The sequence below is a fragment of the Tyto alba genome, unplaced genomic scaffold (assembly GCF_018691265.1).
Source record: "Tyto alba isolate M040663 unplaced genomic scaffold, T.alba_DEE_v4.0 Super-Scaffold_13, whole genome shotgun sequence".
NCBI lineage: Eukaryota > Metazoa > Chordata > Aves > Strigiformes > Tytonidae > Tyto > Tyto alba.
In genome coordinates, this window is record NW_024881275.1 from 13,163,430 (window position 1) to 13,178,238 (window position 14,809).

Here is a 14,809-nt window from a genome sequence, read left to right on the forward strand (position 1 = left end):
AAAATAGGCAACCTCTTAACCCACTCTTGTCACTCATTGTTTTGACAGGACCTGAAAGTTTACATTGCTTCCCCAATTTTTGTCATAGTTACTAGAAGCATGGGCAACAAGTCAAGCTTTTTAAATTAAAATTGTTCTTTACCCAAACAGCAGAATTCCTTCATTATCACAGTGTCCCTGTTCCACCTCCTCCCAAGAGACCTAACCTCTCCCACAGCTTTGCTTTAAGGTGCTTGGCTCAGATGACCTCTGATGGGCTAGCACATCTGCTGGCCCAAAACATCAGTCATCACAGCAGTGGTTTTGTAGACAGGTGCCTCTACATCAAGGTGTAATTAGAAAAATTGAAGTGTAAAAATAGGTGCATTCTTAGTTTTGAGACACACACTGAAATGTTGAAGTCCAGATGCTGCAGCTGGGCAGACAAAAGCTCAATGTTGAAGAAGGTGCAAGAACAGCTGGATCAACGGTGTGGTCAGGGTTGAAATAGCACAATCTCAGGCTATTATTCTACCCATGATGGAACATCTATCAAATTGTGGTAATTTCTCAGTTGTAGTAAAAAATCCTGAGATACTCTCTGAAGTACTCTCATTCCAACACAATTAGTCACCTTCATGCAGTGTGTTTGAAGTGACAATATGAAGGGAAATAGATTTTAAACATCAGTCAGGCCTGCTCAGCAGTACAGGTAACAGTATTTCTGGCTTACTAGTACTCGATGACCCCTGGGTGTTTTGCAACAAATACAAACCACATACAACCCCAATGGACAGCCATCTGTTTAAAAAACTGCATTTTTTTTTTGTTCACACTGGGAAAATGGTCTCTTGCCAAAGGAAGGCTTTTCTAGACACAGGTGTGAAGTTCACCTGTTACAGCTGATTTCATTGCATACTTCCTTTGCATTAGAGACCACACAAGCCTCAAGCATGTTTCTACAGTAATAAAGACCTTCTACAGGTGCCCCAGATAACACTCATGTACCCCGTTACAGCCTACTCTCTGCCTGGGTCATGCTTCCATCTTATCTACCACTGTTAGTCCCATACAGGTCTTTGTGGACATTCCTGGAACTCTTATTATTTAGGTACAAAAGAAAGTCCTCCTCCACCATATCACATGAAGCAACTTCACGTTTTCTTCCATAGGTTTATCATGAAACTAATACAGTAAAAAAAGTACTACCTCTGTATAAGTTTCTGTCAGGTTCCTTTACTCATGAGCTCCAACTTCTCAGAGGAGTTCAGCTACATATCAAATTTGTATTTTTCAGCACTGACCTTTCCTTTGGGCAACTGCACTTATTACTGATAATTTTTAATGTTGTTCCTTGACTGCCTGCTTATCTGCAGCTAACGCTCAAAATATAAGCAGTTTTGATTTTAAACTGAAGGCAATTACATAAACACATTGTCCTCATTTCCATATAATAAAATAATTCAGCCATGGCTAGTTACATTGTACTCAAACTGGTGTCAGCTGAGAACTAAAATTATCCTTCTGTGAAAGAGTGCAAGTTGAACACACAGATGTCCCTGCTGGAATATGAATTCCAAATATAGCTCCTCTTGTGCTGCCAAGCACTGTGTCTTGTATCTTTCCATTACTCCCGCCACCAAAGAACATAACCACATAAGAGTCATCCATACACGATGTAAGTAAATATAAAGAGTCAGTTTGTTATCAGTGGTTATGACTGACATCTTGAGGTACTATTATCTATGTGTATTGTTCACAGACTTAAGACCCCATCATCCAAGTAAACTAGATTCCATCACACTGCAGTGATAGGAAATGCTCCACAACATGCTACAAGGTTTTGTATCAAAAAAAAAAAAAAAAAAACCAAAACCTCACAGTAAAGGTGTAAAAGACAAGGTGAAAGAAAACAGTTTTTTTAAAAAAAATCTATACTGCATAAGCCTCTTTTGGAATTGTATTCTCACAGGTGGAAATTCACTCATTCAGCTGAACAAAGCAAATGAATTTAGGAATATATGTACTTTAAAAGGTCAAGAGACAGTTGACTCATTTTTAAAGAATTTCTTCAAGAGCTGGGAAAAGAACAACAAATCAAGGTTAACTGAGTACCCACTCAATTAATGGAGCCCAGAAATTAATGCAGTAATTAAACAGCAAATGGACATTGCAATAAAAAGTCCTTCCCTCCCTTCTGTATTTATCCTAACACACCAGAGCATTAACTTAGCTACACTGAAGAGCAGTCTGTTAGATAGACAGCAAATTAATTTTTACTGACTGTGTTTAATGACCCTCATTTATTATACCTGCCTAAGTACTGAGTGGTTCATACAAAACCAAAATGAAAAGATTGAACAGTAATTCTAATGTAACAGAACTGGTAGACAGGTCCACTGTCCTACCTCCTTCTTGGTAACTAGGATCCTAAGCTAAGTTAAAAGGAGGTCGAGAGCTTTGCAGAAAGCTTTCACTCAGACTGGTTTTCCTTTAAAGTAGGGGACAGTACAGTAAAAGACCTGCTCGTGACACTGTTTTCCCTTCAACTTTGTTTATTGATGTACTGAACATGAAAAAGTACAAAGGATCCAAACACAAAAGAAAACATGTACAACCTCTTAAATACTGAACAGAATATATTTTCTATTCCAACAGATGTGAATTAATTCATACTATACAACTTCAAATAAATACCAGCCTTATATTTTACTAAGTGCTCTGATAAACACTGTAAAGTGAAGCCCAATTTACATGCCTTCTCATCAATGCCGTTAGTTGCTACAGTAGTATAGGAAAGAAGCATGTAGCTACTGTTTTCCTCACATTGGAAAGTTTGTGATTTCTATAGTATATACAATTTTTAATGCAGAGGATTAGCTTTAACAATCTAAATGCACCTATGAATGAGGAAGTGCTCAGGAAGCCAATTGATTTTTGAATAGCATTGAGTGGGTCAGCATGAAAACTCGCTTATTCACTTTAGCACGCGCTTCACAGTATATGTACTGTACTATACTGAAAAATTTGTAACTACAATTTAAAAGAATATGAACCAAAAGCAACTGCAAAGATAGTGTACAACTATGTTATGCATAGAACATTGCTTTTTCTAAGGGGAAGCATATGAGCATCTCAGTTTATACAAAAAGCAGGACGTAACTACATAGTTGTCAGTGCATCCTGGTGAAGGCATCAAACCCTCAGCTTTTTTTTAAAAATTTAATTATAAGCTAGATGCTAATCAGAAAATATTCTGTATTTTTTTTCTTAAATTTCTTCAATACATGGTAAAGACTTTTTCTATTTCCCCAAATAGTGATTTAAGCATCATACAAAGTTAAATTTCAATAGCATACAGGTATTTATGGTTTTTGTATGAAAAATGTAAGGAAATTTGTTCAAAACCTATGATTATACTTGTTTTTTACCACAAACATATTTATAAACAAAAATGTAGCATCACCAGAAACAGCTGAAGCTAGACTATCTACAGACAAAAATAGCAACAGATCTGATGCACTGTAAATTCAAGTCCTCAGGACAACAAAACTGAGTAAGCAGACCTCGAATAACAATGTTAATGCCATTTACAAAGAAAAAACTCATACAAAAACATCCAAAATTGAACATCACTTGGCATGTAACAGAAAATAAACTAAAATCAAAATTAGCTGAAAGGTTCATAACTCAAGGTCTTATTTACATTACACAAAGCTCAGGTGTTAGCCTTGAACATAGCTTTCAAAATACCTCCAAATATACCCAACTCGGGCCACTTCTGATTTGCTACTGTGCAAACCATGCTCAATGTCTTTTCTTAAAGACAAAACAATTCTTCAAACAATAGCAAGTACATCACTAAACACCATGAGCCCTATCTGAAGGGAATTCTTTAGGAAGAACAGATTTTTTTCCCCCATCTCTCAATATTTTAATTTTCCTTCTTGTTCTTAATATTATTTTTTAAAATTTTCATTTGTTTCAAAATCACAAATTAATGTGAGCCACCTATCACTTAATAACCAGGATGATCAAAGACTCCACTGATGATTACAAAAATGAAACCAACAGTGCATCCCATTGACTCTACTTCTTAATACAAAGGTCTCAAAAGTATTTCTACATCATAAATCTTTCTAAATTTTCCCCAACAGTTGCAAATTTCCTGGTAAGTTTTAAAAGCTCACTAGGTGTCATATGAAGAGATTTCTCAAAGTATTCAAGTCAAAATATTTGTTCCAGGACCAGTAAAAAGTTTCTCCAAATTTTTTTTTTTTTTTTTTTATAAAAATAGATGCTTTTTTAAACCCACATCAAAGAGGCTCTTATCTCTTTGGCAAGGTACTGCTTTACGAAAAGTTCTCCAGTATTCTTACAATAAGCTTTTATAATGTGTTCCCATTCCCCAACCCAAACGATAATTACAAAATAAATACTGCTTACAACTTCATAAATAAAATGTAAACTTCAAATACTTCCCTTGAACAACAAAACAGCAATGCATTAACATGTAAATTAAACACAAGGCAAATCAAGAAATAACAAAAAAAAACAACTTTAAGAGTGTAACACAAAGCCTCAATATTTACTCATAGGTTAATAGGCAGTCATGTAAAGAAAAAACTTCTTCCCTTAGCTGAAACATTTTAAAAGGTCTACCTTCTTCAAAGAAGGCAATAGAATATGTATTGTGACAGGTAAAAACCCTGTACCTCTTTGTCAATATTCAAACACAAAAGATATGTAAGAAGTTTTAATTCAAATACTAGCAATAAAAAAATCTCACATATTCTTAGGATGCTAAGTAATCATTTTATCCCCATTTCCACACTGGCATACAACAAAGGCATTTACTAATGCATAAAGCTTCTTGTAAATTGCCTTTGTTGTATAGTTTTCATGTATTAATGCACTGAGAATAACTTTTTAGGCTTTGTGCGTTTTGTTTGTTTTGAAGGAGACCTGCAATACTCTGTCCCCAAGGCGGTATCCATTCAGGCTGGCTATTGCCATAGCTGCCTCATCATAGTTTGTCATAGTCACAAATCCAAAACCTTTGCACTTGTTGGTGTTGAAGTCACGGATGACCTTCACATTGGTTACTGCTCCGAAGGGTCCAAACATTTGCCAGAGGATACTTTCATCTGCATCAGGGGCCAAGTTGTACACAAAAATGCACCATCCTGTTCCTGGATGTCCAGGGATATTAATTCCGGCCAAACTGGTCATTCCATCAATGGTCATTGGAGGAAACCTACTAAAGAATAGGTGAAAAAATACAATCTTAAAACAGCTGTTCACAGTAAAACCCAGGAAAGAAATTTAAAAAAAAAAAAAAAAAAAAAAAAGAAAATTATACAGAGCTTTTCAGTGTGAACATATTGGCCAGGCTAGTAAGATAACATCACACACACTTTTTTTCCCCAACTGCACAAATACTACATACAATACTATACACAAGTAGGAGGAACAGTAGTAGGTCTGTCTGAAATGAAGAAACTAGAAAAAAACAGAAGAAAAGCATGCTGTAGAACCAGTGAATATTAACAAGTCATTTGAAACAAGAATTGCCATGAAACTGTTACAAAAGGTTTGTCTTTCATGCACAACGCATCAGAATGAACCATTTAAGCCAATTTCTCAACATGCAAAAATCCAAAATAAATCCTACTGAAAGGTATGCAAAATACCTAATAATTTGGTTTTTATGAACCTAATAAGTGATTTATTACCTCTTTACTCCATAAGCCATGTTGAGCAGATTATCCAACCTGCAAAACATTTAGCAAAGTGTTGAGTCTTCAGACTTTTCCACACTTCAAGCTTAAGGAAACTTGGTGTATTATGACCATGTTCCTTAAGCTGTACAGAACCTTGTGCAAAGTTAAAGTACCATTGAAAGAGCTGTGACACCCGATACAGTTAGTGAATAAAAAACAGACGTGTAGTAGTCCCAATAAGAAATAGTTCAGGTTGGAAAATGCACCACTACCACTAAAGATCTAGCCTACAGTCAGTGACCACACATCAGTGAAATTTTCCAGATTACTAACGTGCTTTTGATGTGGGCATTACGGAAGCTTCTGATAATTTCTTGACCACAAGACATGCACAGACACAGGGCCTGGAGACAGTAACAACTGTTCGAACAGTAACTGCAAAAAAAGATTTCTCATTTTCCCACTCTTTTCCAGAACAAAATATTTTTAGAATACACACACAGCTTACAGTTTAACATTTCTCCATTTATTCCTTCCCTTACCTTCCCTCAGACTGCTAGACTGTAGTATGCCACCACCACTCTAAACTCTTTAGAATTACCTAGCCAATACCCAGAACACGCAGTGCCTACCAGTCCTATTAATCTTATTCCTGACATCCCTTAAAGTGCTTTTCTATGAAAATTTCTACCCTAAATAAGCGCCAGTTTCTTCCTGGCAAAGCCCAGACGATAAAGTCTTGTTAAAGGTTCTCTTCACAACTCCACAAAATACGAGCTTAGGTAAAAAAGGTACACTCAATCTAGCTTTTAGCTTACAACTACCTTATAGATCTGTACCTTACCATGATTTCTCTCCAGTAATGAGCTACAGGATTTAAGAACTATTACCGGTATACAGAATCCAAACTCAAGTGCTGCAATAGTGTAACTACACTAGTGCACAAAAAACTTGAAGAAAAAATATTTGGTCTTATCTACAGCTAAGTAAAGGTCTTAAGCAACAGAGCATTATCATTCTGCAGTAAGCAGGGTTTGCAGGATACACTGCCAAGAAAGCAAGCCACCAATCCCCTGAAAGAGCAGAAAGGAGGAAATTAAATGATGCCTGACTACTATCAGTAGAACTAGTGTGGATGACAGAAGTCTACTGTCATTAACATTTGGGGGTGGTGAGAGGGCAGGCTGTGCCCCTGCCACCCATGCAGGTCACTGGTGGAGCAGATGTCCACCTGCAGCCCAGGGAGGACCCCACATCAGAGCGGGTGGCTGCACCCAAAGAAGGCTGGGACTCTATGGCAAGCCCGCACTGGAGCAGTTTGTCACTGTGAGGACTGTGACACACAGCAGGGACCCACGCTGGAGCAGTCTGCAAAGAGCTGCAGCCCGCGGGAAGGACTCACATCAGAGAAGTTCGTGGAGGTCTGCCTCCCCTGAGAGGCACCCCACACTGGCACAGGGGAAGAGTGAGAGGAGTCCTCCCCCTGAGGAGGCAGGAGCAACAGAGGCAATGGGTGATGAACTGACTGCAACCCCCCATTCCCTGTACCCCTGTGCTGCTGGTGGGGCGGAGGTAGAGAAATTGGAAGCAAAGTTAAGCCTGAAAAGAAGGAAGGGATGTGGGAAATGTGTTTCTAAGATGCGGTTGTATTTTTCACCGTCCTACTGTGATTGGAAGATTAAGTGTTGTTGGTGGTGTTTAAACTAATGTTCTTTTTCTTTCCCTAAGAAGTCTGTCTTTTGCCCGTGACCCTAAGTGGTGATTCAACCCTCCCTGTCCTTAGTTCACAAGCCTTTTTATCTTCTCTTCTCCATTCCTGAGGGGGAAGGAATGAGTGAGCATCTGCATGATGCTCTGTTGCCCTCTGGGCTCACACCAGGACAGAAATGTTAACAGCTAATATTTCCTGCATGTGAAAGATCTGAAGCATCAGTGCAATTTGAACTACATAGTCAGCAACTGAGCTAGAATGCTACAACAACAGCAAAGACCTAAAAATCCAAAAAAGACAGTATTATAAAAATCTAAAATTTAACGAGGCTGTCTCTTTTAGGGAAAAAAAAAAAGAGAAGCCTGAAGGCCTTCTCTAATATATTATTAAAAAACCCACAAACCTGATTTTGTCTGCAGCCCTAGTTTATCTCTTGAACAGTCAGTTCAACCTTGTTCTTCCTTCCACATTGATAAAAGTGAGCAAGATTTTACTCTCCCTCATATTCACTACAAACTTGGTACCTACTTAGTGCTTTTTGTTATCACCACACTTTTAAGTGGAGCAAAGCACAGTATCTCTTTACAGTTGTTTCAGGTCATCACTTTAAACTTAGCTCAGAAAAAAATGTCCCGGTAAAATTTAAATGGGCATTCTGAAAAATATACAAACAATCAAATAAAATTTTTAAGGTTCAAAGCCTAATGTTGAAGGACAGGGGTAGTTTGTTGAAATTACTTAACTGCAAAGAACTTTTTAGGTCCTATCCAAAGAAAAAACTCGAAGTTGGAGAATTTTTACAAATGATAGATCTATCTGGAGTATCAGTTAAATACAGATGCTATCCCAGACAATATAACAGTAATACTGAACACAGCCAAGTGTCTGGGAAAAGCATGCTCAGAACTCAAGGAGTGAGAAGACCAGACTTGCTAATGTCCGTTGAATGCTGTAACACACAGGCTGTACAACTCCCTCATGATCTTATTTCATATAATGCATTTGGGTTCATCCCCTAAGTGCAACTTCTGCCCCTATGCTCTGCCCATGGAACACTGGCAGGCCTACTTTTTTCAAATGTTCAGCACAATGTTTAAATTAACCCTTTTATTCTTTAAGAAATTATAAGAAAATCCACTAAATGAGTAAGATTGGTTGTCTCTTCCATTAGGGCAGAAAGCATACTCTAGTGCTGACCTTCACAACTGTGAGACACTTAGAGCACATATGGCTGAAAAGAAGAAGTCAGAAATTCCACCAGAAGTATAGTCCATGAACTCTGAATATTCGGCCTAAGACGGTGGGTAGCCAATGCAGAGCTTTTGAGGTTTGATATATTCTCTTTGAAGCAAACTGTCATCTGACTTTATTTCTTGAAAACTAAAATAGAAACTATTTAAGTATATTACTGTTTAACACATTCCAGTCACATAGTCCAGGGGCAGAGGTTGGGAAGAAATTATCAAAATCACTGAAAAAAATCCGAGGTACTCATGAATGTAGATAATACAATATTTGTTTCACTTTTTTCTCACCATCTGTCCTTTTCAACACTAAATATCACAGGGAACTGTGTACGGCTGTAGTCTCAACACGATGGGAATACACATCCGCAAAAATGCATGCATAAAATATCTGAATAATCCTAATTACAAAAGTTTGTAATAGGAGAAGACAAAATTTGTCATGCAGGATTTAGATAACTGACGAGGAAAAGAACTGAAAGCCAGAGCAAGGAGGAAAGATAGGGTATGGGGAAGAGGAGGCTTGCTATGGCATGCCATACGGCCAAGAAGGAAATTGAATTGCCTAGGTCGATGTTAACTGAATCAACTTGCACACTGATCAACAAGCATCTAGAAAATTAAAAATAACCTTTAAAAACGGATTTTTTTTTTTAATATTGACCATGTAGAAGAAAGATGTAATCTTGGTTTAACTAAGTAGGTTTATTAGATATTGAAATGCTATCAATAGTATACAATGCATTCCTGCTTTTAACTGTACTGTAGGAGCATAGCTGAAGTTCAATATTTTCATGTGTTTCTTTCACACACAGAAATCACAGAAGCAGGGAAGGGAAACAAACAGGCCCATGGGAACATGTGGCTTCCAGCACAGTTGCACACAAGTATGTACCTGACTTACCTAAAACGTTGAGCCTGCTGAGCTAGAGGTGCTGGATACCTTCTGTTTGGAGAATGGTACAGCTGGGAAAAGATAGCCTGACTGCTTTTTTGGCTTGGATTGTTAGCAAACTTTACAGTGATGGGCTCTGTGGCACCTGTAGGTTTCTGGCCGTTCAAGCCCTTGATAGCTTCTTCTGCTTCAATTCGTTTGTCAAACCGGATAAACCCCACACCCCTTGATACCCCTGCAGAAGGTGAAGGAAGGACATAATAATTAATTCAGACACTCTGGAATATTAGATGTTAATATTTGATTTTCACAGACAATTGCCATGTTGATGGCCAATTGCTGTGAACACATGATAATTTTGAGCTTATTAGAATTGACCTTTTGCTCAAAGAAGCAAGATTTCTCTACTGTAAGTTTTTTTTATTTTTACTTTTTAACTTCACCGATATAAGATACACAGTGTAGAAAGCTTGGAAGGTTGAGGGAAAACACAGTGGAGACGATTTAAACATCGTGAGCCAAAGAGCAATTCTGAAACAAAGCGATTTGGACAAGTGGGGGGTGGGGTTGGTGAACCCAGAACCAGACATACTTACCTCTGTTCAGTTCTCTACAATGTCTAAATTGACTGAAATGCTGTAAATAGCTTAGTCACCCACTCCCTAGTAGCAAGAAATGACTTATGCTCTCCTGCAACACCATTTGAAGTGCCCTTTGAAGCAAATATGCTGAGAGGACAAAGAATGAAGTGCAGGTTCTAGGTTGCAATAATGGGAATTATATAGCCCCGTTTTAACATTTCACTGTTACTTCTAAGTAGAGATTCAGTTTCAGAATACCACCATACTTTTGTAGGTGTTATTTTTGAAGGAAACTTTTCTTGGGTCATAGATACTTCCTTGATATAGAAAAGTAAAAGACAACATGCAAGGGGATCAGCAAGTGTTTATGGAAAGTCTCAGGAACACCACATCTCAAAAATTTATACTATAGCTTAAATATAAACACACTGAGGTGTCAGTACTGAACCAATTACTATTAAAGCTACTACAGCCAACATTAGTTGCGTGCTCTGTTGTAATATTCCTAAACCCATTTGGAGGCCCCTTATATTTTGGTTCATGAATAGACAAGTTAGATGCTTGTCCTCACCTGCAAAAGACATGAACAAGAAATGTATTCTCTTCATATACAATTTAAACCATTGAAGTGACAACAAGCAGGCATAAGAAAGCTTTAAAGAGGCAAATGTCACAGCTTCAGCTTCCTGTTTTTCATTTGTCAGTTTGTGTCACAACCTTATTATTCATACCATTTTGAGTCTACTTCTTCCAAATTACTAAGAAGGAGAAGGGTGAAAGCTTACACCTGAACAACAGCTATGCCAGAGAACTACTGTGCACATAATAGGATGAGTACTCTGAATTACAGTACACATTTAAAAGCTTACTTATATTTACTTATTTGGCCCATTTGTCAAATCCTACAATTTCTACGCATGAGTATACAGAACCTACTGTAAACAGCTATTTATTACTCACAGATTGGAAATCTGACCTGCAAATCTGCTGCTTCTACAAGTCACTATCAGGCCTTTAGCTTTCCTTTCCCTGCCTCTATACAGTCTCACCAACTCACACTATTAAAACACTCAGTATGTATTGTGTCAATATTGATATTTCTGTTAACATAATGGAATTTCAAGGAGTACATATGAGGTACTCTACAGGTCAGCCAAGTGTCAACCACTGGCATGCACAATGCTTTCAAAGTAAGACCATTTGAAAACCTTGACCTCCTACAGCTGAAAGCTGTTTGTCATGCACGATGACATACAACTTTGAAAAGGTACAACTACAAAAAAAATCCAGGCTAGCTTTATTATTCAGGGAATAATTATGTGAGTAAATGAATTCTGAGATTTTGGAGAGCCCTGCTCCTTTGTATTTTGCTTTGCACACACTCAATACTTCTGTCATGTACTTGGCATTTCATCTGATTGCTTATTTTTGGAACAGGCCTGCTGGAAGCAGGTGAAGCAGCAAATTAGAAAGCTCTTCAACTTCAGCCATTTGAGCCAGAAAAACCACATACATTACTGTCCAAGTCTGAAGAGTAACCAGAGTGTCACTGACACCCACTCACTGGTTAAGACATGTACTGTGACAACACAACTAACCTGCTAGAGCTTAGTTCAAGGCACTGCTAAGTGCAGACCTTATCTTCTCTCAAGGAACTCAAAGTTTACGTTCTTCAGTGTCCCCAAAGTTAGAGACAACCTTGAAAACAGTCTTAACAGCAATTACCATTCTGGGTCTTTTGTAATCCTAGCCTCAAAGAACCAGTTGTGCATTTCTGCATAAAATTTAATTTTTAGAAAAAAAGTTTTTAATAGCATTTTGTAAGGCACACAGGGACTATTTTCACACAGCAGCTTGGAAAGGAAGATTATAGCATCTGTAAATTTATTACAAGCCATGAAACAGGCTTCAAACCTGCACCTTTAGTGTGGAAATGACTCAAGCTGGCTCAGTACACTCCACAATCTATTTTTGTCCATGCATATTTATGAACAATTCCAGCAGAAAATTGTATTTTCTGGCATACATATACCTTTCATACATTCTAGAGACAAGACTATATTGTACTGAAAGGTGAAATATTTCTTAAACTGCCAGTCCAAAAATAAGATGAACTGCAAAACTGCCTACTTACCAGTGACTTGGTCAACCAGAATACGAGAAGTAATAATGCGTCCATATTGGGAAAAGAGCTGTTCCAGTTCTTTCTGGGTCATTGTTTTTGGAAGTCCACTAACATACAAATTTGCATCTCTGATAGAAGCCGAACTTGGTCGCGCATAGGAAACCTTAGGAAAAAGAAAGTAAAAAAACCCCTAGAAATCAAACACTTTAAAACCAGTTTAAATAGGACAGTGTCCTTTGTTCTGAGACACTGAAATGTTTTTAAGGGCAGGCAGAAAAGTTACCCTGCAAAGCCAGTTAAGTTGTTTTTTTCAGTGCTGGCTTCTGTGAAAACACCAAGGGAATGAAACATGGATCATGCAGAAGTCAACTACATGAACTCATATATAATTTAAGGAATACTTTCAAATAACGAAAAAAAAGCTAGGTACACACTCCAGCAAGCCCTGGTGGAGGAAAAAGTGCTTTCAGTTAGCTTACTATAAGATTAAAAGACAAATATAAGAAGATCCAAGAGTGTTTTACTATCACTGAAAAGCATTAAAAAATACAAGGAATAAAGATTTCAGTTTGAGATCTAGGTCAAAAATACAGAAAGACAGTCCAAAGCACTTAGAGCTTTGCAAGCATTTTTCAAATGCTGTGCCCTTTGTACATGTGTTGAACTTGGTATCAAATGATACACAATCTTTCCTGAGGTCAAGATAAACTTTGCTACACCATTTTTAAAGGCCTGAGAACGAATGGCAGAAGTGGGAATGCTACTTGCATTTTGGCTATTCAGCAGCTCACCAATTTCTGCAACACACTGGTCTTACAACCAAATACCAAGTAACAGTGAGCTTCTCAGGTCCTTCTGGCCAGAAACTTTTACCTGTCACCACAAAGGGTCAGTCAGAAATATTTTATTAAGGTGATCAATCAGATTCTTCAACCCTCTAGATGCATGCTGCAAAACCACCAGGTTGAAGAGTACAAGTGGTTTTTCCTTATTACAGTAAAGATTAGAACAGAATATCCATGCCTGTGGAACAGGACAGGACACTTTATTTGGGGTTTTCACTGTACAAAATGTAAAGGTAAAGAGGAACCTCAAGAAGTGATCAGATTTATCTCCTTTCCTTCCCACCCTGCAATGTAGGACCAAGCCAGCTCTGGGCAGCTGGAACATAACCCTGTAAAGAGTTAGTAAAGATTAGACAAAAACCTCTTTTGCCTAATTCCTTGACATTTTTTTTCAAATCTTCTCACCAGCTCTTTTCCATGCAGACCAGCAGACTGACTCTTAAAGACTCCTGTGGAAGCAAAACCAAAAAGGCAACTGAGATAGAGCACGCCAGGGCCTACACAAGCAGCACCTCTGAACACTGCTGTCGCCATTCAACCTTTTACCCAGAGGCTTTGTGCAAGGAACCTTCCAGAATCTGGCTGAGCAGGGCTGACTTACAAAACTTGTAGCTGTCCAAGATAACACATTATCTACCACAGCCCAGCGAGTCACAGTGCCTTGCTCTTAACGTGAGAGCTAAAGACCTGTGTTCAAAGTGCTTGTCTTACCTCTCTCACAGGCAGCTGGGAATAACCTCAGTCTTTTCTCCTAATTCACCTTTTTTGTGCAGATGTGCAAATGTGGTTGTAATAGAAAAGCTGCCAGCATCCAGTTTTAGAGCAGCAATGTCAGAACTTTCCAGTTTCCATGCAATTTGTTTCAAATCCAGCCAGTAAGGCTGCAGTGAAGAACAGCTTATTTTCTACTGGAGCTGAGCCCGCTGAACTGAAGATTACTAAAGATTACTTAGTCCTCTTTCTTCTACATGCCCCCTCACTTTTTTATATTATTAGAACAATGCACTAGGAAACTATCCACTGAAGAGCTCATGAAAATTACCACCATCAAGGTGTCACGTAAAAAGCCACAGACCCTTTAGCAAAAATGGATTCAGTGTCTATGATGCTAAGTGTAAAAAAAAAACCAACCAACCGAAGACCCACCAAATACTAAAAAAATATTATTGACATGTGGTGGGGGCAGGAATCTGCTGAGACTCTAGACAAATCTCTCCACCTCAACTTCCCATGTCACAGGGACCTCTTCTGTAGTCCAGTCATACACACTGACAATGTGTATTTTCCAGTAAGTTAAGAGTTTTTTTTTTTTTTTTCTTCCTTGAAAAAAATCGCAAGAGATATCAAAGATATTTTTAAAGATAGTGTGAACAGAAAGTAGTAGTTCATTTTGTAGACTACGTGGGAATTGATAAATTAGATTTTCTGTTTTGACTCAGTTCTTGTCTTTTAAGAAAATCAACATAGGATTATTCCTAGAAAACAGTATCAGATACTAGCTAGAGTCAGATCCACACAGCAGAAGTGTTCAGAATTTAAGTGCCTGTAACCCTGCCATAGGAAGCCTCTCTATCAGAATTGTAGTAGTAAAAAGTGATTATGGTCATTCTGCAGTATTGCAAGTAATTTATCCATATACTATGCAGCATCACTTTAAATTACAGCAATAATGGGAGTCTTGTAAGGTACCAGAAGCAAGACATCAG

General features: G+C 38.0%; 1 protein-coding gene across 9 annotated transcripts in view; it reads right to left on the bottom strand.

Moving 5' to 3' along the window:
* Positions 1-2,523: 2,523 nt before the first annotated feature.
* Positions 2,524-14,809, bottom strand: part of ELAVL2 (ELAV like RNA binding protein 2) — a 94,535-nt gene continuing 82,249 nt past the window's right edge. For all 9 annotated transcript variants that reach the window (XM_042788044.1, XM_042788047.1, XM_042788045.1 and 6 more), the window contains 4 exons: positions 12,268-12,421; positions 9,562-9,787; positions 5,715-5,753; positions 2,524-5,239 (listed from right to left, as the gene is read on the bottom strand). In XM_042788044.1, the coding sequence (XP_042643978.1) occupies positions 4,909-5,239; positions 5,715-5,753; positions 9,562-9,787; positions 12,268-12,421 (750 nt within the window). In that variant the 3' untranslated portion in view covers positions 2,524-4,908. The remainder of the gene's footprint in view (positions 5,240-5,714; positions 5,754-9,561; positions 9,788-12,267; positions 12,422-14,809) is intronic.